This window comes from Loxodonta africana, chromosome 15, assembly GCF_030014295.1.
Source record: "Loxodonta africana isolate mLoxAfr1 chromosome 15, mLoxAfr1.hap2, whole genome shotgun sequence".
Taxonomy (NCBI): domain Eukaryota; kingdom Metazoa; phylum Chordata; class Mammalia; order Proboscidea; family Elephantidae; genus Loxodonta; species Loxodonta africana.
Window position 1 is genome coordinate 19,135,078 of NC_087356.1, and position 19,776 is coordinate 19,154,853.

At 42.7% G+C, this 19,776-nt stretch overlaps 1 protein-coding gene across 2 annotated transcripts in view; it reads left to right on the plus strand.

Moving 5' to 3' along the window:
* SLC1A4 (solute carrier family 1 member 4) overlaps positions 1 to 19,776 on the plus strand; it is a 34,419-nt gene that overhangs the window by 2,988 nt on the left and 11,655 nt on the right. For both annotated transcript variants that reach the window (XM_003413639.4, XM_023552697.2), the window contains exons 2-4: positions 9,640 to 9,682; positions 11,597 to 11,659; positions 16,928 to 17,094. In XM_003413639.4, the coding sequence (XP_003413687.2) occupies positions 9,640 to 9,682; positions 11,597 to 11,659; positions 16,928 to 17,094 (273 nt within the window). The remainder of the gene's footprint in view (positions 1 to 9,639; positions 9,683 to 11,596; positions 11,660 to 16,927; positions 17,095 to 19,776) is intronic.

Consider the following 19,776-nt stretch of genomic DNA (forward strand, 5'->3'; position numbering starts at 1 on the left):
TTTTTGGTTTTTTTTCTTATGAGTCTCCTGCCCATGGTTCAGGGTTGTCTCTATTACACCCAGTCATCCCTCCAAGTCAGTGCTCCACTTCATGAGACCAAAGATAAGTATCTGTTAGCTACATTCTAGTCTAGTCTGTCTGAGGAATGTTTGCTCTGGGCCAAAAGAGGAACAAGGTAAGAGCGTGACTGGATCAGGACAGACACACTTCCTCCAACCAGGGGCTGTGCCCCTTAAGTGACAGACAGTGTGTGCGCGTGCGTGTGTGTGGGCGCGTGTGCGTGTGTGCGCGCGCGTGCGTGCATGCATCTGCTGCTCAGATTGGGCTTTCATGGTGAGCAGTTTATGAGAGGAAGCTGAGGTCTACCCAACTTGGAAATGCTTCCTGGGTCTGGGGAGTCTCTGGGTCAATTTTTTAAAATTGCTGCCTTCAAAGAAACCTTTTTGATGCTGATTTTATGTGACTCTGGGCACGGTTTTTGGCAAAGGCAGGGGCCCAGGCATTTCTTGCTCGTAGGCACGTGGGTGAAATGGGAGTCTGTCAGTAAATAGCCCCAATTATCCAGCAGGCCTTTGCCTGGTAACTGTCCAGAATGTAGCCACCTGGAAGAAGTGGAAGAATTCTCTGATGAATGAGCACTTTTGCAAAAGTCCATGCCCTTTTCTGGTGGTGCAGCGCCTTGGAACGCCCACCGGTTCTTTCTGCCATGATTTTGCATTTATTTTTTCAAGAAGGATTTACAAGTCAGAAAGAAATAAAGCTATGTTTTTGTTTTATTTGGTTTTAATTCCGAATACTGTTACTAAGTGGTTTGCTTTCGCAACACACCATGAGTTAGAAACCACAAAGTAGAATTGGAGGTTGAGGGGAGGCAGGTGCTAAAAGCAGGCCCTTGAAGAGCTTCTGAGAAGCAATGGTGGATAGCAGCCGGCAGGTGGGAAAATGACAAAAACAAAAGTCCCCCTGGGCAGCCCACAGCTCCACTTCCAGACATTATGAGACTTTCAGAACTGTGACCCATGCGACTGAGCTGTGACTTTGCATTCAAAAGGACATGGTTTCTGCCCCTGAAGAGACGGAAACCAGTCCTCGTGGAAACTCTTGATCCCCTAGCAGTGCTTACAGGTTTTGTGGGCCCTGGAGCATGGCCATAATTGTCCTGTGCCTCAGCCTCCTGATCTGCATAATGCGGATCATGGAATTCTTATAAAGGTTAAGCGAGTTATAATGTCTGGGAAGCTCTTAGAACATGGCTAGCCCAATACGTGTATGGAGTCCCTGGGTGGTACTAATGGTTAATGTGCTTAGCTGCTAACCAAAAGGTTGGAGGTTGGAGTCCACCCAGAGGTGCTCAGAGAAAGGCCTGGTTATCTACATCTGAAAAATCAGCGATTGAAAACCCTATAGAGCACTGTTCTACTTTGACACACATGGGGTTGCCATGAGTCAGGTGACTTGATGGCAACTGGTTAACCCAGTACATGCTTGCTCTTGTTATAAATGGAGCCATACTATAGAGCGATTGGGTTTTTCCAGTTCACATGAGTTAAGGAGAATGGCCCCGTTTACATAGCCTGAAATAAATGAGGGTAAAACAAACAAAAAAAAAAAACCCATACCCGTTGCTGTTGAGTCAATTCCTACTCATAGTGTCCCTGTAGGACAGAGTAGAACTGCCCCATAGAGTTTCCAGGGAGTGGCTGGTAGATTCGAACTGCTGACCTTTTGGTTAGCAGCCGGGCTCTTAACCACTACACCATAAGTGAGAGAAAAAAGACAAGTACTTGGATCTCTGACTCTGAGAGAGATTGAACAGCTTAAGATGACTTGACGCTAATATTGTTTTTAGGTAGTATGTTGAGAATTACGTGAACTCTGGAGGAAAAGAAGCAGACATTGGGAGTGACCTTGTTTTTGACTCATAGAATCACCACAGGAAATATGGAAACTGGAGAAAAGTCAAAACTAAACACTAAAGATCCTTCCATCGTGAAATGGGGCAGTAATCCTCACTATCCACCCTGATATTCACTTTCTTTTTCCCCTCCCTGACATGCTCATTGACTCCAAAGTTGACCTTAGTTTTTTCCAGCTGTGAAATGAAGGAATTGAGCTAACCGGTCTCTGACATTCTTTTGGGTGCTAGAATTTGTGGTTTTCAAATGGAGAAACAGAGTCAGAACTGCAAAGGAGGCAGGGAGGGGCAGCTCCTGGGCCCAGAGTTCCATGTGTCCTGCCAGCAGACGCATGGCCCGGGATACCGCCCTTGCGGAAGCACAACATTTTGTTCCCACAGACGTGGCAAACAGAACTGAGGGTTTTTCTGTTGCCTGGTTTTCTAGAATTTTTTTTTCCCTTGTGCTTGTCTTCCCAACAGTAGACAGTGCCATAAGCCTTTCTTCACTTCACAGAGGGAGGAGTGATGGACTTTCCTTTTCAATATACTGCCACGCAAACAGCAAAGAACACACTTCTTTAGTGGGTGCAAAGAAACCTATTTAAGACTAGGGTCTAGTATTAGCCCCTAGATTGCAAAGTCAAAGGAGTTAATTGTGAATCTGACTGTGAAAGATTATTTTATTATGTCTTTCTCTTCTGTAGATGAGATGAAGACTCAGCAAATCTAACAAGATTTGATTTAACAGAGATTTCTCAGCCTTACTAGTCACTAACGTGGAAAAAAAGAATTGCAATTAGTAGTTTAAAAAAAAAAAAGCTTTAACTCAATGGCCTCGGAGAATACCTGTTTCAGACTGAACAGAGCATAAACCCATAGAGGCAGCTTGAGTATTTGATTAAGAGCAGATACTAAAGCCAACTACGTTGGTTTGAATCCCAGCTCTCCCACTTACTAGCTGTGTGTAGACAAGTCTTTTAACCTCTCTGTGTCTCAGTTTCCTTATCTGTAAAATGAGGCTCATAATAGCATCTACTACTGAGAATTGTTGTAAAAATTAAATGAGGTAATATTTGAGTACCTTGCCAATATTCTAGTGTGTCCCGGCCTTTCAGGGACAGCTGAGGGCTGCTTGAGGCGAAGAATAAGTGCTGCTCTTATCCTTATTCCCCAGAAAGCCTCCTCACCCCAGGGGCATAGCACCAACTTTTCCAGCAGGCCTGTAAAGCTGGACATGGCCCTTAAAAAGAGGGTAGATAAGACCCCATGCCCGTAGTATGAGCCCACCACTCCCAGCCCTTCCTCTGCTCCCAGCCTTCTCGGGGGTACCAAGATCTGAAGGGGCATGTCCCTGTTAACTGGCTGTGTAACAATAAACACTGGGGATAATAATTATTTGTCGAATGTACATACTGTGGGATATCCTGTCCTGGCAAGTCTTTGAAAGTCCCATATATTTAGTAAAGAATTTTTGAACTTAAATAAAAGGAAATAACTTCTGGAACAAAAAATACACCTAATCCAAAGTAACTTGTTTTCCATTCTTCTCATATAGAACAGAGAAATGCATACCACCCCTGACAATAGGATCAGAAGAACAAACAATTCCAGATGTAAAGAGGGAACGTTTTGTTTTTCGGGGTGTTTCCATTGCGTGAGCTGCCTGGATCTGTAGGACAACTCTGACAGCCATCCTGCTTCTGCTAGTTCGGCCTCAGCGCATACCATCTTTTCTGTTTATTTGCTGTAAATAAGTCTCCAAGGATTCTTACAGCACTGGAAAGGCTTGTCCATTCATTTTCTCCTGATTTGCTCTGACTTGGGTCCCTGGATTTAGTAGTATGGTCTTGGCGTTTTTGCAAATGGTTTTGGCTTTGACCCACAGTAAGAAATCCATTTTACATTATGACATCCACACACACACCCTCCCTCCCGCCCCCCCAGGACACATACACAAACTGAAACACAAATTCCATAAAACAATCTGTAACGTGTGATACATGCTGATATTTTCCCTTCTGTCTAATGTAGCTCATCTTTTACAAAATGCTGGTTTTGTGCCAATAAATTGATACCAGAGTCTACTAATGTTTGAGAAACTTTGGTCAAATGTATATATGGTTTTATGTAATTCAAGTAAATTTCTCAGGATCAACTAACAAAAAAAGGAGATATTTGAGAACTTAAATAAGATGAGGAGCTTGGTGGTTAGAAGTTCTCTAACCCAGTGAAATCGAGTGCTCTGCAGAGGTGGACATGAGAAAACCATTTGTTCCTTTTTATTTCTGGGCTCTGTATCTCAAAACTAGATCTGCACTGTCCAGTACGGTATCCACCAGCCATATGTGGGAGCCCAGGTGGCACAGTGGTTAAGAGCTCGACTGCTAACCAAAAGGTCTGGCAGTTCCAATCCACCAACCTCTTCCCTGGAAACCCTATGGGGCGATTCAACTCTATAGTGTCACTATGCATCAGAATCAACTTGGCAGCAATGGGTTTGTTTATTTAGGCACATGTGGCTATTTAAATTTACCTTTTTAAAATGTAAATAAAATTAAAAATTCAGTAGCACTAGCCACATTTCAAGTGCTCGGTAGCCACGTGGCTACCATTCTGGACACCACAAACATAGAGCATTTCTATTATCCAGAAAGTTCTATCGGACAATGCTGGTCTGGATGGAACATGCATGGGATATGCATCAAATTAATGTCTCTGGGTCTTGATTTCTCCATGTACTAAATGAGGCGTTTGAATTGGGTCACCTCGGAAATCCCTTACAGCTCATATGTCTCTCATTTTGGGAGCCCATGAAGTTACTGCGTGAATGTGAGGGTTGGGAAAAGTGGCTGTAGACAGTGCTCTGGGAAGCAAAACTGCTTGTATTACAAGCAGCTGATCCCTGAAGACAGGGAAAGCCCAGGGGTAAGGAAAAGCTAGAGGGCACTGCAGTGTCTGTGCTGAAAAGCCAAGGAGAAAAGGGTAAGTGGAGGGCAGAATGATGTTGTACTTTATCCTGCAGCCTGAGTTCCTTGCCCTGGGAGGGAGCTGCTGCTGACTGTGGCAACCAGAAGGACCAAGTAAAAGGAGCCTGTTTTAAGTAGATGCGTGAGCTTCAGCCAACAGCCCCCAGGGAATTTCTTTCTATAGATTAACAACTGAGAGCTGAGGTATAGAATCTAAAGAAAATTCGGTCATCTCATTGGAAGGATGTATCTTTTGGTTGTAAAATAAAACCTCCTTCCTAATTCACACTGTTACCTTTTAACTTTTTTAAACTATTTTGATGTATGATTTATATACAATAAAATGCACCCATCTTACAGTTTGCAAAAGTACGGTTCAATGAGTTTCGACAAGTGGATACTCTCGTGTAACCACCAACACAGTCAAGACACTGAACATTTCCATCATGCGTGATTTCTCAATAATCCCAGCTCTCTAACCCCTGGCCACAGGCGGCTGATTTGCTTTCTGTCACTATAGATTAGTTTTGCTTTTTCTAGAGTTCCAGATCAGTGGAGTCATTCAATATATACTCTTCTTTGTCTGGCTTCTTGTGTGTGTGTGTGTGTGTGTGTTAGGTAAAAGTTCACAGAGCAAATGAGATTCCCATCTGATAATCTGATAGTTTGTACATGAAGTATTTAATGGCTTTGGCTTCATTCCCCACAATGTGTCAGCACTCTGCTCATTTCCGCCCTAGTTTCCCCTTTCCTTTTGTCCTGCTTTTCTACCCCTTCCTGCCTTCTCTGCTTTTGGGCAAATGTTGCCCTTTTGATCTTGTGTAATTGATTGTTCTAAGGAGCACATTCCTCTCAGGTGTTAGTGTTTCTGTTATGAGCTTGTCTATTGTTTGGCTCCAAGGTGGTCTTAAAGAATGGTTATAGTTCCTAGTTCCTGGTCAGAAGGGTGTCTTAGGGCCATAGTCTCCGGAGTTCCTCCAGTCTCTGTCAGACCAGTAAGTCTGATCTTTTTTGTGAACTTGATTTTTTTGTTGTACATTTTTCTCCTGCTTTGTCTGGGACCCTCTGTTGTGATCCAGTCAGAGCGGTTGGTAGTAGTAGCTGGGCACCATCTAGTTCTTCTGGTTCGGGGTCATGTAGGCCGTGGTTCGTGTGCTTCATTAGTTCTTTGGATTAATTTCTCCCTTGAGTTTTTGGTTTTCTTCACTCTCCTTTGCTCCAGATGGGAAGAGACCAATAGTTGTATCTTAGATGACTGCTCGCAAGCACCAAAGCAGGATGTAGAAATACCCTTTATGAACTGTGTTGTGCCAGTTGATGCAGGTGTCTCCAGAGTTTGTGGTCTTTTGTCTGGTTTCTTTTGCTCAGCACAGTGTTGTTGAGATTAGCCATGTTGTTGTGTATATCCTGTTTGGTTCCTTTTTATTGCCAAGTAGTGTTCCATTACACGGGTATATCACAATTTGTTTATCCGTTCATCTGCTGATGCATATATGGGTCTGGGGCTATTATAGATAATGCTGTTATATGTACAGGCCCTTTTTGCTGACATATATTTTCATTTCTCTTGGGTAAGTATCTAGAATTGCTGGGCCATATAGTTATAGTACATATGTGTTTAGCTTTATAAGAATCTGCCAGAATACATCTTGGCCTTTGTAGGAACTTGATTTTTTTGGCAAGAGTTGCCATTTTGTCTCTAGTATACTCTTTACCCTTCTGTTCCTATTAGGTTTTGTAGACTAGGTATTGTGGACTGTCTGAAAACAGGTCGGTGTGTCAGTGGCTGTTTGGTCTAGAAATTCTGGGTTAGGGTCAGAGTCTATTCTGGGTGAGACAGGGGTTTACAGGCCTGAGTTATTGCTCATAATAAAGAGACCAAGCAGGCCACTTGGAAGGGTTTAAACAAATAGAGTTTGTGCTCTTTGGAAAAGAGTGCATTTCAGAGCTGTGGGAAAGGCTGTAGTTGTCCCGGATGGCCTAACAGCTAGTCCCTGAAGGAAATTGTTCCCTGTGGGGCAGGTGGAGGGCTTCTAACCCGGCTCTTTCCCTAACTTCCCAGTCCTCTTGGGGAGAGAACTCAGTAGCTGGCTTAGTCTTGGTACTACTGAGAACCACCATGTGGTGGATGTAGGAAAACTTGGTTTAGGCACGTTTTTGCTTTTAACCTAGCAAATGGAAATAAGATACCAGATCTATCCCACAAGATTGAAATGTGTAAGAAAGTTGCTTTGTAATGCAAATAATAGCAAATATAGTTGCCATTCATCTATATGGGGCCCTGGTGCCATTGCAGTTAAAGAGTTCAGCTGCTAACCAAAAGGTCAGCAGTTCGAATCCACCAGCTGCTCCGTGGAAACCCTATAGGGCAGTTCTACTCTGTTGTATAGGGTCGCTTTGAGTTGGAACCAACTCGACGGCAACGGTTTGGCTTTTGACTTTATTCATCTATGCATTAAAGAACAGCCAACTTAAGTTGCTATTCTGTTTCTACCTTTTTTTTTTTTTTTTAATAAGTAAATATACCTTCAATAGGAATTGAATTTCTGGTTACAATTTTGCAACGGTTAATTCAGTGAAATACCACTTTTTGTGTGCTAAAATGCAGGCATGCACTTGCTGGTGTTCTGTATGTTAAAGACAATTCAGGTTTCATAGACAGGAAAGTTTGGGAAATGCTGTTCTACAGTCTCTAAAGGGTGGCTGTCCTGTGGGATCACCCTAAGTGTTCTAATGAAGTTGTTTTTGCATCTCATTAACTAAAAACTCTTGGCTGGTATATTAGTTATCCAAGGCTGCATAACACATTACCACAAATTCACAGCTTAAAGCCACACACATTTATTATTTCACAGTGTCTGTCTGTGGTTTAGGAATCCTGGCATGAATTAGCTGGGTTCCCTGCTTCAGAGTCTTTTATAAGGCTGCAATCAAAGTGTCACCCAGGGCTGGGGTCTCATCTGAAGACGTGACTGGAGAAGATTCTACTTCTAAACTCATGTGGTTGTTGGCAGAATTCAGTTCCTTGAGGGTTGTTGGACTAGGGCCCTCAGTTCCTAGCTGGCTGTTTGGCTGGGGGCCACCTTTAGTTTCTTGCCACTTGGGACTCTCCAACATGGCAGATTGTTTCACCAAAGTGTGCAAGCCCAGAAGGCAGTAAAGAGAGTCTGCTAGGCAAGATGGAAGTCACAATCTTATGTAACCAAATCATGGAAGTGGAGGTGATGTCCCATTAGGAATTTCACAAGGGCGTGAATACCAGAAGGCAGGGATCACTGGGGCCATCTTAGAGTCTGCCTGCCACAACTGGGTTGAAGTCAGATTTGCTTCCCTCCGAAATCAAATGCTCTGCAGATAGTTAACTGGAGATTCTAATCCTAGGTGACCAGCTGAACCACAGAAGTAGAAATTAGTGGTAAGTTTGGCACAAACTATAAAGGATGAGTTTGTCAGATGTTTCTTGTAGTATGTGGGTAGAACAAATGGACTGTCAGCTGGAATTCTTTGTACATCAATCAAGACTAGCATCCCACCCAGAGCCTGACCCAAGGGAGACCTTACATAAAAACTGTTTGCATGAATAAATTTTGACTTCAAAATGTAGCTTAACTCGATCAGCTCTATTGCTCTCCTTTTATAACAAGTATAGAAAGTACTATATAATATCCTTTTTCCTGAAATGAAATCCATAAAGAATTTACCGACACGTAATTTCAAAACATCAACATGACTTACCTGTAACATAAAAGACAAAAGGAAACCCTGGTGGCGTAGTGATTAAGAGCTATGGCTGCTAACCAAAAGGTCAGCAGTTCGAATCCGCCAGGTGCTCCTTGGAAACTCTGTGGGGCAGTTCTACTCTGTCCTATAGGGTGGCTGTGAGTTGGAATTGACTCAACAACAATGGTTTTTTTTTTTTTTAAAGACAAAAGGAAAATAATTTATAATAAAATAATGTGTTTCAGTAGGTAAATACTCTAAAACAAAGTAGTTGGATGCTTGCTTCTGAATTTAGAATCACCGTTAGTTAATGAGACAGCTATAAATGCAGACTGATACTTGATACCTGTGCATGGAATTAAAGACTCGCTCGGATCCTACAAGTTGCCACTGGTGATGTGATTTTCCAGCAAGATGAACTACTCTTAGAAATATTCTGAACAAAACAAAACAAGCCTCCCACGATTTTCACAGTAGCTGGATGCTTGGAAAATTCAGTATCTGTTCAAACTGTGCGAAAAACACTTTGTGTTGGAGGTTGTCTAGGCTCATAATCATAAATGAGGTTTTCATCCACAGGTATGTCATATACAGCACGTTGAAAAGTCACGAGGGCCTGGAGACAATTGTGCAGGACTTGGCCGCACATAGCAGGACAAATGGCTGGCTCCTGGTACTTCCTCCCCCACGCACTCCCCCCCAGTTCCAGGAATGTCTCCCAATCATTGTGACAATGAAAACATCCCCTTGGATTTCCTCAGCAGGCAGTGCCACTCCCCATTGAAAAGCACTGCAGTAGCACTTAACCTCTAAGGGAGAGGCAAGTGAGGCAGTTATTATGGTTCATTTGGGCACAGTTAAGCCTAAATGTAAAGGGGGTACGAGAATAAAAATTGGTGGGTTCAAAATATCTCTTGTGGCCAAGCAGACGAGGCACAGTTGGGTGTGGAAGGAGAGATAACACCATGTTGGGCTGTTATGAATCAGCACCTTAAAGCAGATGCTGTAAACGCTATGTTTTAAGAATACTGACAAAATGAATTCTTTTCCAACAGAAACCTGTTGCCCTCAAATCTAGTGGTTGCGGCTTTCCGAACGGTAAGGTCTTGATACTTTGCTGAAAGTATGAAATTTGGGGCGGGGAGGGGGGGGCTCAGTATAGAAATGACTCCTGTATGACTAGGTACGGTGGAACAGGGAGAGACTGTTGTTAACAAAACCTAGTGATATTGGTCTATGTTTTTATAGGTGGGCCCTGAAGTTTAAAAAAACAAAACTTCTAAAACATCCTCCTGGTTCCAGCATCTTTTCATATCACTTGAAAAATACCCTCAAATCACATTTTGGCTGTCTCTTAAATATTTTGGAATTTTAAAAATAAACTTTTTTCCCTCCCCCGACTATAAAAGTAATATGTGCTCATTACCAAAAAATAAAATACAAAAAAGTGGAAGAAAAGAAAAATCACTTGTCATCACTACCTCAGAGTCCCTGGGGGGTACAGAAGGTTAAACACTCAAGTACTAACAGAAAGGCCGTCAGTTCAAATCCTCCCAGAGGTGCCTGGGAAGATAGGCCTGGCGATCTGCTGCTAAAAGGGCACCGCCTTGAAACCCCCATGGAGCAGTTCTACTCTGCGTACATGGGATTGCCATGAGTCAAAATAACTCAGCAACAACCAGCAACAACAGCCTCGAACTAGAGCTCTCCCTTGTTAACATTTTGTTAACATCCTTCAGGTAGGTTTTTTTCTATGCATGCACACACATAATAAAAATAAGCTCGTGCTCCACATTGTTTTGTAGCCTGCTCTTTTATAAGGCAGTGTCTTGTGAACATTTCTCGTGTCAATAAATAGCCTTCACTAGCAATTGGACGGTTGCTAATGGCTGTAGAGTATCCCACTGTCTGAGCATCCCCTAATTTTCCTCTGTCAATGGATGGGTATTCATGTTGCTTCTAGTCTTTCCCTATTTTTAGCAATGCTACAAGTAACATCCCTGTAGATACTCTTTAAACAGAAAAGGAATATAAATGTCTAGATGAGATTGTCTAATCTGATCACCTTTTTCCAGCATAACTTCTGTGTTTCCATGTACAACCTCTCCTGGTTTTGTTTTCCTTTTCATCAGAATAGAAGCACAGGTGTGACTGGTGTATATCATGTGAGCTAGAAGACATGCGGGTGGGTTTTGTTTCTCCTGCTACCTTGATCATGGGACAGCTGGTCACTGCTGCTCTGAAGCCTCAAAGACAAGCTTGGAGCAGGCCTCAGGGCCACGCTACCTTAATGGGCTCCTCTGGACAGTTCAGGAATCGGGCGTCTTTAGAAGGGGTCAGAAGGACTGCTTTATAGCAGATTCCACTCGGTGGTGCCCGGTGCACAGGCAGCCCTTGTGTGCCCCATCAGGAGGATGGGCAGTCAGCCATGGGACCAAAGTTGGAGAGACATTGCACTTCTGATAAGTGAGTCTCCCCGTCATTTGATGGCCAGAAAATGCCATCCTGCCTCACATCCCTTACTCTGGAGAGTGGAGGTCCAAGCCAAATTAGAAACAGATGCTGAAAAGCAGTCACGCTCCAGTAGGTTCTGGAACAAAGTGGAGCATAAATAAATGAATGAAAATAAAATGACACGTTGAAAAATGATCTCTGGCATTTTGGAATTAATACAAAGCCTATTCAGATAATACGAACTATGGGCTGCCTGGGGGCATGAAATTGCACAGACCTCCTCCTCCAAACCATTGCCCAAGGAATGTTAGGATATTCTACCTGTTTCTTTGGGTCTCCACATAACCCAGGGGCCTCTTTGGAGTACACGCTACTTTGGTGTTAATGTAACTTTTACACAGTTCTCAAAGGCCCTCGTTAGTCCAGCCAAGGAGGTAAGGCATGTCCGTAACCCTCAGCTTGAATAATAGTGCAGATAGCCCAGAGACCCAGCAGCCCTCTTGGTTCCTCTAGATGACTTGTGAACTGACAGCGGGTTTTTCTTTTTCTTGCTCACAGTATGCAACCGATTATAAAATGGTCACCTACAACACAAGCTTTGGAAACGTAAGCGTTGAAAAGGTAAAGCTATTTATAAGATCATTTGTGAAAAATAATCTGGAAAGCAAATAACGTTTCTTAACTGAAGGGACACACTTGATGCCTCTTCTCCTCAGCAGGGTTTAAAACTTCGGAGTTTGAATGGACTATTTGAAACACGTGAGTTAGGTTTGCTGATGGGTCATTTACCAACAGAGATATGCAGCGTCTATAGCTCTGGGATCCTCAGTGGAGCACTTTAATCCAATTGAAACTAACATCCCTTTCTTCCAAAAATATTTTATAACACCCCTTCTATTGTCCTGAAATCCTAATAGGTGATTTAACCTACCTATATAACTTTAAAAACAACATGATGGAGAATAAAAGTAATTTATAGTAGAACAATATGTATTTCAACACGTAAAGGCACAACTATCCAAGGAAACATAATGAAGTTTTTCAGATACTTGCATCTATCTGGAATGATTAAAGTTGTCTTTAAAAGCAGTGAGACCATTCAAGGAGCCCTGGTAGGTCAGGGGTTCAAACCCACCAGCTGCTCCAGGGGAGAAAGATGTGGCAGTCTAATCCTGTAAAGATGACAGCCTTGGAAACCCTCTTGGGCAGTTAGCTCTACTCTGTCCTGCCTGGTCGCTATGAGTCAGAATCAACTCGACAGCAACAGGTTGACGGAGACAGAATTCAACTGAATATTGTTGGCACTTTTTTTAGGGGAAAGTTCGTCCTATAGGGTAGCTATGAGTCGGAATCGACTCGAAGGCACTGGGACTGGGTTTTTGAGATAAGGGCTAAATAAATATTTTGGTATATGTATATAGAACCACCCTGAATGCAACAGCTACGACTGCAGACTGATAGAAATGTGTGGTGCTGATGACCAGGGTATTATCAGCACTTTGGCAGTTGGTGATGTAATTTTCTAAAAGGGAGAACAACACTTGGTAAAGTTCAGAACAAAATAGAGTACAATCTTCCCTCAGTTTACATCAGCTTAACATTCCTGGAAAATCTAGTGTACATTAAAACTATGGCTAAAACAAAATTGTGTTTATGTACAAAATGGAATTTGCACTCAACTCAGATAATTGTAAATAGGTGCTTCCCTGCACGACTGTCCGGTAGGATGCTCAGAAGCCACTGGGGTGTAGGGAAGTCTGCTGTGCTTTGCTGCTCTGTGTATCGCAGGGCATTTGGCACCCCCGAGACCCTGCCCACTATTTCCCAGTAAGACCTTGCAGTCATTCTGACAACCAAAAATACCACCACACTGTCTAAAACTCTCTGAGGGGGTGGTTCTCCCCTGTTGAGAAATGTTGACTTAGTGGCCCTTGATTGAAAAGGATGGGTGTCACTTGCCACCCTTGGGCCCTGAGACGACGAATTGGAAGAGGCACAGGGCGTGGCTGGAGGCCCACTGGCCCCTTTTTGACAGTCCCTGGATTCTAAAGCATGGCTGATTGCAATGTGAGAGTCAGCTGGGCCCACTCTGGGACAGTGGCTTGTCCTGCATGACACCTTCCTGGTGCAGATGGTTGCTTCATGTCGTCTTATTTGAGCCTGAGGACAACCTGATCAGGTAGGATTCATTATCCCCATTACAAATTACTCGAAATGACGGTCCTCAGGATTGAGCAAAACTTTGAAACCAAGGGCGATGAGTAAAGCCTAGAATGCTGGCCGTCTGTGGTGCCTTCACGTTTTGGGCAAATATGGCATTCACTGGTTGCTCTGACCTGTCGCTGGAAATGCCGGTGACCTGTGAGCCCCACCGCAGTGGGAATACTCTTGCCTTCACTGTAAATGTAAGCCAGAAACACAAGGACTCAGACTTGACCAAAGAGAGGTGTGATGTCTCCTCACTGGTTCCCAGGGTTTCATAAACCCTGTGGCTCTAAGACTGTAAAGATATAGCAGGGATGGCTCTTGTCTCTCAGGATGGGATATTGGTGACACAGGGAGCAGCTGGGGATTCAGAGGCCCAAAAACATCTGGAAAGGCCCTGCCCCTGACCAGACCACCATCTTCCATGCCCACTTTGATCCCATATGGTAATTTGCCATGACTGTACGCCTCCTAGGCTTTGAGTCACTCATTCATTAAATAGATTAAACCGTGGTTTACGTGGCAGTCACTATGGAGCCCTGTGGTGCAGTGGTTAAGAGCTACGGCTGCTAACCGAAAGGCTGGCAGTTGGAATCCATCAGCCACTCCTTGGAAACCCTATGAAGCAATTCTACTCTGTCCTACAGTGTTGCTTTGAGTTAGAACTGACTTGACAGCAACATTTTTTTTTTTTTTTTTTGATGTGCCCTTCTTAGGTGTTGGCAGTGGTCAATACAGACAAAACCATGCTCTGACAGAGCTGACATTCCAGTGGAAGGAAACACACACAAACACACACCTATATCTGTCAGTTGGTGAAAGTGCTAGGAAAAGTAAAGCATGGCAAGAGGTCAGAGAAAGTGTGTGTGTGTGTGTGTGTGTACTGGGGATGGGGGTCTGCTTCAGGGAGACCACTGACAAGGCGAGGAGCTGTGGGGAGACCTGGGGAAGGAGTGCTTTGAACAGCAGGGACAGTGAGTGTAAAGACGCGCCAGCATAGAGCACAGCTCAGGATGCAGCTCTTGCTGTGTCTGCCGTTCCCTGTCTCCACCCTTTGCCAAGTTTGCCAAGGTATGTTACAGCACAGCATACCTGCTGCCAGCCTCCTAGACAGAAAGAGCACTGCACCGGGAGAATTACTCTCATTGCTCTCAAGTCAGAGAGTAGGATTGCTTGACCCCAAACACCACAGCTTGGAATTTTAAACCCAAAACAAAACCCATTGCCATGAAGTCGAGTCCAACTCATAGCGACCCTATCGGACAGAGTAGAACTGCCCCATAGGGTTTCCAAGGAGCATCTGGTGGATTCCAACAGCCAATCTTTTGGTTAGCAACTGTAGCATTTAACCACTAAGCCACCAGCCTCCCTTGGAATTTTAGATCTGCTAAAGCCAACTTTTGAGGGGTACTTGAATTCCCTGGTTGCATCGGTTCTTAACTCTCAATTCCATTTAGGGCTTGGGACATGGACAAAAAATTTGAGTTTATAGGCCCAAGGTCAACACCAGGTGTTAGCCATCTAGCTTGTAGAATCTTAACAGTGTTGACTTCTGTAGGGACCCCATAAACTAGTGATAGAGCAAGGATCAAAATCCAAGTCTTCCCTCTCCCACAGCTCTTTAAACTGTACCTACTGTAGCTTGAATAGGTCGAGATCCAAGAGAGAATGGTAATATTCAGAAGTCTTATTGTCTGAGGGGTTAAAATAACATTGCAAGAAAAACATACTCCAGACGGCATGAGCCTGGAGTGATCTTTAAGATATTCCTTTGGAATAATAACAGCTAATGCTGTTGGGTTTCATTTACCAGATACAGCTTAAGTACTTTACATACATTAACATCTTTAATCTTCACAATAACCTTATATGTTAGCCAAGAAAACCCTATGGAACAGTTCTACTCTGTAACACGGGGGGGTTGCCATGAGTTGGAATCAACTTGATGGCAACCAACAAAAACAACGGTTATTATCCCCATTTTATAGATGGGAAACTGAGGCACAGAGAGGTTAAGTAACTTAGCCACGGTCACACAGCTAGGAGGTGGTAGAAGTCAGACTCCAAAGTCTATGCTCCTTAACTATTATCGCTACTACTCCTATAAATAAGTGAGTATAAACAAAAGCAGTGTATATGGTGATCATTGTACTGTATTTCAGCTGTCGTATTATATTTGAAGTTTTTCCATGATAGAAAAGTTATAACCAAATGAAAAGCTACCCCATTAAGTTTTATAGTACTTTTGAATTCATGATTCTTGGCTCATTTCATGTGGATTATACCTGTTACCTAGTTGTCTCCAGTTAACTTGGAAATTAGAAAAGTCTTTAAAAGCATATTTGTAGTAATTTAAGAAATAAACCTGCTTCTTGGTACTTCTAGCAAAGGTAACAGTGTGAAATCATGGCTCCTGAATAGCTGAGGATGCCAGTCTTATGGGCTTAACTTTCCATAGCCGTCATTCATTCACATATTTTTTGAGTACCTGCTATTTGCCAAGTGCTGGACTAGTCCCAGCCTTTGTGGAGTTCACATTCTAGACGTATAAACTGTTAGAGCCAGGAGGGACGGGGCACCTCAAGGATTATTCAGTCCAGTGATCTTCAGACTGTACCACAGAACTGTTGTGGGAAGGGGGAGGAACTTTTGGCCTCCCTACACCTCTTGTCTCCTAGGAGACAAAAGGCCTTTCTTTGACTAAAGGAAAAGTTCTACTTAAAAAAAAATTGAAAGTTACTAATTTAGTCCAATTTGCTTCATCTTAAAAAAGTTAGTTAATATCAAAGCGTGGACTAGAACTGGGATCCAGGGTTAAAATGCTCTTGCCATCTTTACCATGCTGACGTATGTTTTCTGTTCAGAATTTCATAACTGGTTATGTATGGTGGGATAAGAGGATTGCCTAATATATGCTTGCAGCAGAGAGATTCGGCATTGCTGGAAAAAATAAAGAATACATTATGGCTATACATTTTATATTTTTTATGGAGTGGCAGTGAAGGGCTCGGCTGCTAACTAAAAGGTCGGCAATCGAATCCACCAGTCACTCCTTGGGAACCCTATGGGGCAGTTCTACCCTGTCCTCTAGGGTTGCTGTGAGTTGGAATCGACTCGACAACAATGGGTTTAGTTTTTGGTTTATACATTTTAAGTCAGAGATTTAGGAAAGAATGTCCTGGAAAAGCCCATGGTGATTTTGAACACCTTTTGTGAAATGAGTCAGCTGGGAGGCCACTATAAGAAGCTAACAATAAAAATGTGTTGGCATTTAGGAGGCAAAGTTGCTGTCATTGACTCTTGATTTGAAGGAACTACTTAACAATCGGCTAGTCTTTTAAAAGGAACCCTTCGAGGTGATTATCCAACCTCTGCTTAACTATATCCAGCAACAGGGAGCTCACTGCTTTGTGCATCAACCTGCGTCCTTTTTTAACAGCTTTTAGAGTTAACCACTAGGCAAAGTTTTCATTTGTTGACCATGTATCCTCAGACTCCATCTTGCCTTGGTTTTCCTCAACTCATTCACAAAAGTGAAATCACTAAGGGTTAAAGAAAATATGAACCATGTTCTTATTCTGGGCATGGTGTTTCAGTCTGGGAGAGACACCAAGCAAAATTTCATCTTTAACGCTCTCTCATTTCTTGTGAATTTGGACCATTCTCTCTCCTCTGGTCCTGTAGGTCCCCTTTGGCACTGAGATCGAAGGGATGAACATTTTGGGATTGGTCCTTTTTGCTCTGGTGTTAGGAGTGGCCCTAAAGAAACTAGGCTCCGAAGGAGAAGAACTCATCCGTTTCTTCAACGCCTTCAATGAGGCAACGATGGTGCTTGTGTCCTGGATTATGTGGTGAGTGTTGCCCTTCTACCTTCTCTCCTTCTCTTTTCTCCTGCCATCCAGAAAAGAACCTGAAGCTACCATTACAGATCATCCCTGTGGGGCCACCGGGGCAGTGCTCTGTATTGGTTTGATACACCAAGGGCTGGTCTTGGTTAGCAGGGTGATGGAGATGGAGATAGGTGTCTCCTCTTGAGGACCTCAGAAAATTCTACATGTTCCATAGTTGCAGATCCCCTCCTCAGCACCCACAGTGACCCCTTGTGGTTCTATTACCATGATCTATTTATGGGTCCAACTCTGTCATCTTGCATTGCAATGGGTTCCATAAGTTTGCTATCTCCTATATCAAATAAGGTTCTTTTATCTTAAAACAATAGTCTTCAAACTTCAAAGAAACACCTTACCGTGGTATTTCACAACCTGCAGGACAAGTCCATCTCTAGTCCAGGCATGTATAAACTTCCAGTAGCCCTCTTTCACATGGCTTTTAATTCATAAATGTTTGTGTCATATCAATGAAAGCATGATTGGTCAATAAAAATCACTAAGTTGATTCCTGGCTAAAAATAAAAATTTGACCAGGTTCCTCAAAGCAACTTCTCAGAAATCATACCAGCTCCAGCCCCAATCCCTCATAAGCTTTATCCTGCTGTTTTACCCAAACCAAACTTCCGTAGGTTTCAGTTATCAAGAAACTAGTTTATCCTTTCATGCACAAAGCATTTTCCTCGTTGTTGATCCTTAAACGTCCTGGAACCCTTGTCTATCTGACAGCATCAGAGAGATTGCTTTTAGGAGAAAAGCCTGGAATTTGGTAGGAAAGTGGGAACTGGATGGAAGGTCTAGTCTAAAGCCCACACCAGTGATATTTATCTTACTCAACCTGCAGATTCCAGAGTCTGACTCTTAGCATTGCAAACATGACACTTTACATGACATTACTGTCATTCTGGGGAGAGATTTGGTATTTCCAGACAGGAAAAAGTGTTTCCATTCTACATTAAGTTTCTTTTCTTTTTTCCTGGTTTTTTTTTTTCTTTTAGTCTAAAGTCTTCTCAAGATTTGGACTAAAGGAAACTCTGTGCAAGAAAGTGATGTGTGATGGTCCCAGGTTAAGACATTTGCTTTGGACTTGGAAACCAGTTTACAGTCACTCCTTCCATTTGTTGTACTAGTCACATAAGCAGGTATTCAGTAGGGCAGACCCTGCTGAGAGATCCTAACTGCAGTGGGAGGGAACCCTGCTGCCCAGAAAGCCCATATTACACAGACTTGCAGTTAACAATGACTTAACCAGCTGAAGTATCTCAACCAACTGATAGAAGCTCTTTAATAATAGCTCTGTAAGTACTCAGCTCTTTCCCGCTGTCTCTCCTTCACTAATCACATCTAAAACCAAAGCACCCGCCTACCCTACACTATTCAAAGAAATACATGCTAGATGGATTAAACACTTGGCTGGCAAACTTCTTCTTAAAGGGCCAGGTAGTAAATATTTTAGGCTTTGTGGGCCATCAGGTCTCTGTCATAGCTACTTGGCTCTGCTGTTGTAGTGTAAGCAGCCACACATAATATGTAAATGAGTGAGTGTGGGTGTGTTACAATAAAACTTTATTTACAAAAACCCATGGTGCCAACTCCTGGATTAAACTAACCAGGAAGGAAAGAAGGAAGGGACCCCTTTAAAAGTATTAGTAAAAAATATAGGTATAGGGAAAGTCTTAAACAAGATAAAAAAGCAAAAGCCATAAAAAGCTGCTAAATTTGATTATATCAAGATATAAAACATCTACATGCAAAATAAACCATAAAAAAGTTAAAAACTTAATGAAAAAATGGATATATATTTATATACTGTATGTATATAAATGTATACACACACACACAAACACACACTTCAAAAGATTAGGATCCAAATGACTGGGACCAATTGGAAACTGTTTATGTGTCCTTAATGAAATTTATAGGAAAATTGAGAATAAGTGTTTTGGAACTTTTATAGCAATTTGATATTGCTGCAACATCCAAGCATATGATAATTTTTCTAATATTTTATTTTTATTGTATTTTATAAAAATACTAGCCCAAGAAAGACTAGAAATAGAAATAAACTGGTCTTTCACCAAAGATAGCCTGAGAAGCACTAATATAGAGAATTCTGATGACTGAAAAAGAAAAAAGACTGAAAAAACTATTAAGGAAATTGACAAAGTATGTGAACAGGCAGTTCACGGAAGAGGAAACCTGAATGACCAATGGATGTTTTATGTCCAACCTCATTAGAAAGCAGGGAAATGAAAAGTTTGGTTTTATGAGATGTTGCTAAGGGCGAGTGAGGGCAGGGTTTCTCCACCTTGGCACTGTTGACATCGTTGTTGTTGGGGGCTGTCCTGTGCATTGTAGGATGTCCAGCATCCCTGGCCTCTACCCACTAGATTCCAGGAGCAATCCCCCTTCCGGCTTTCTACACCCAACAATGTCTCCAGACATTGCCAGAGGTCCTCTGGGGGCAAAATCGCCCCACTCCTGTTGAGAACCACTAGTCTGGGGGAAGGATTATTCTCCTAAACTGCTGGTGGCAATGTGAATTGGAACAGCTATTTTGGGAGCGATTTTATAGTATTTACTAAAGTTTAAAATGTGCACACCCCAATGATTCATGAGTTCCACTTCTTGGTGTCTCTACCTGGT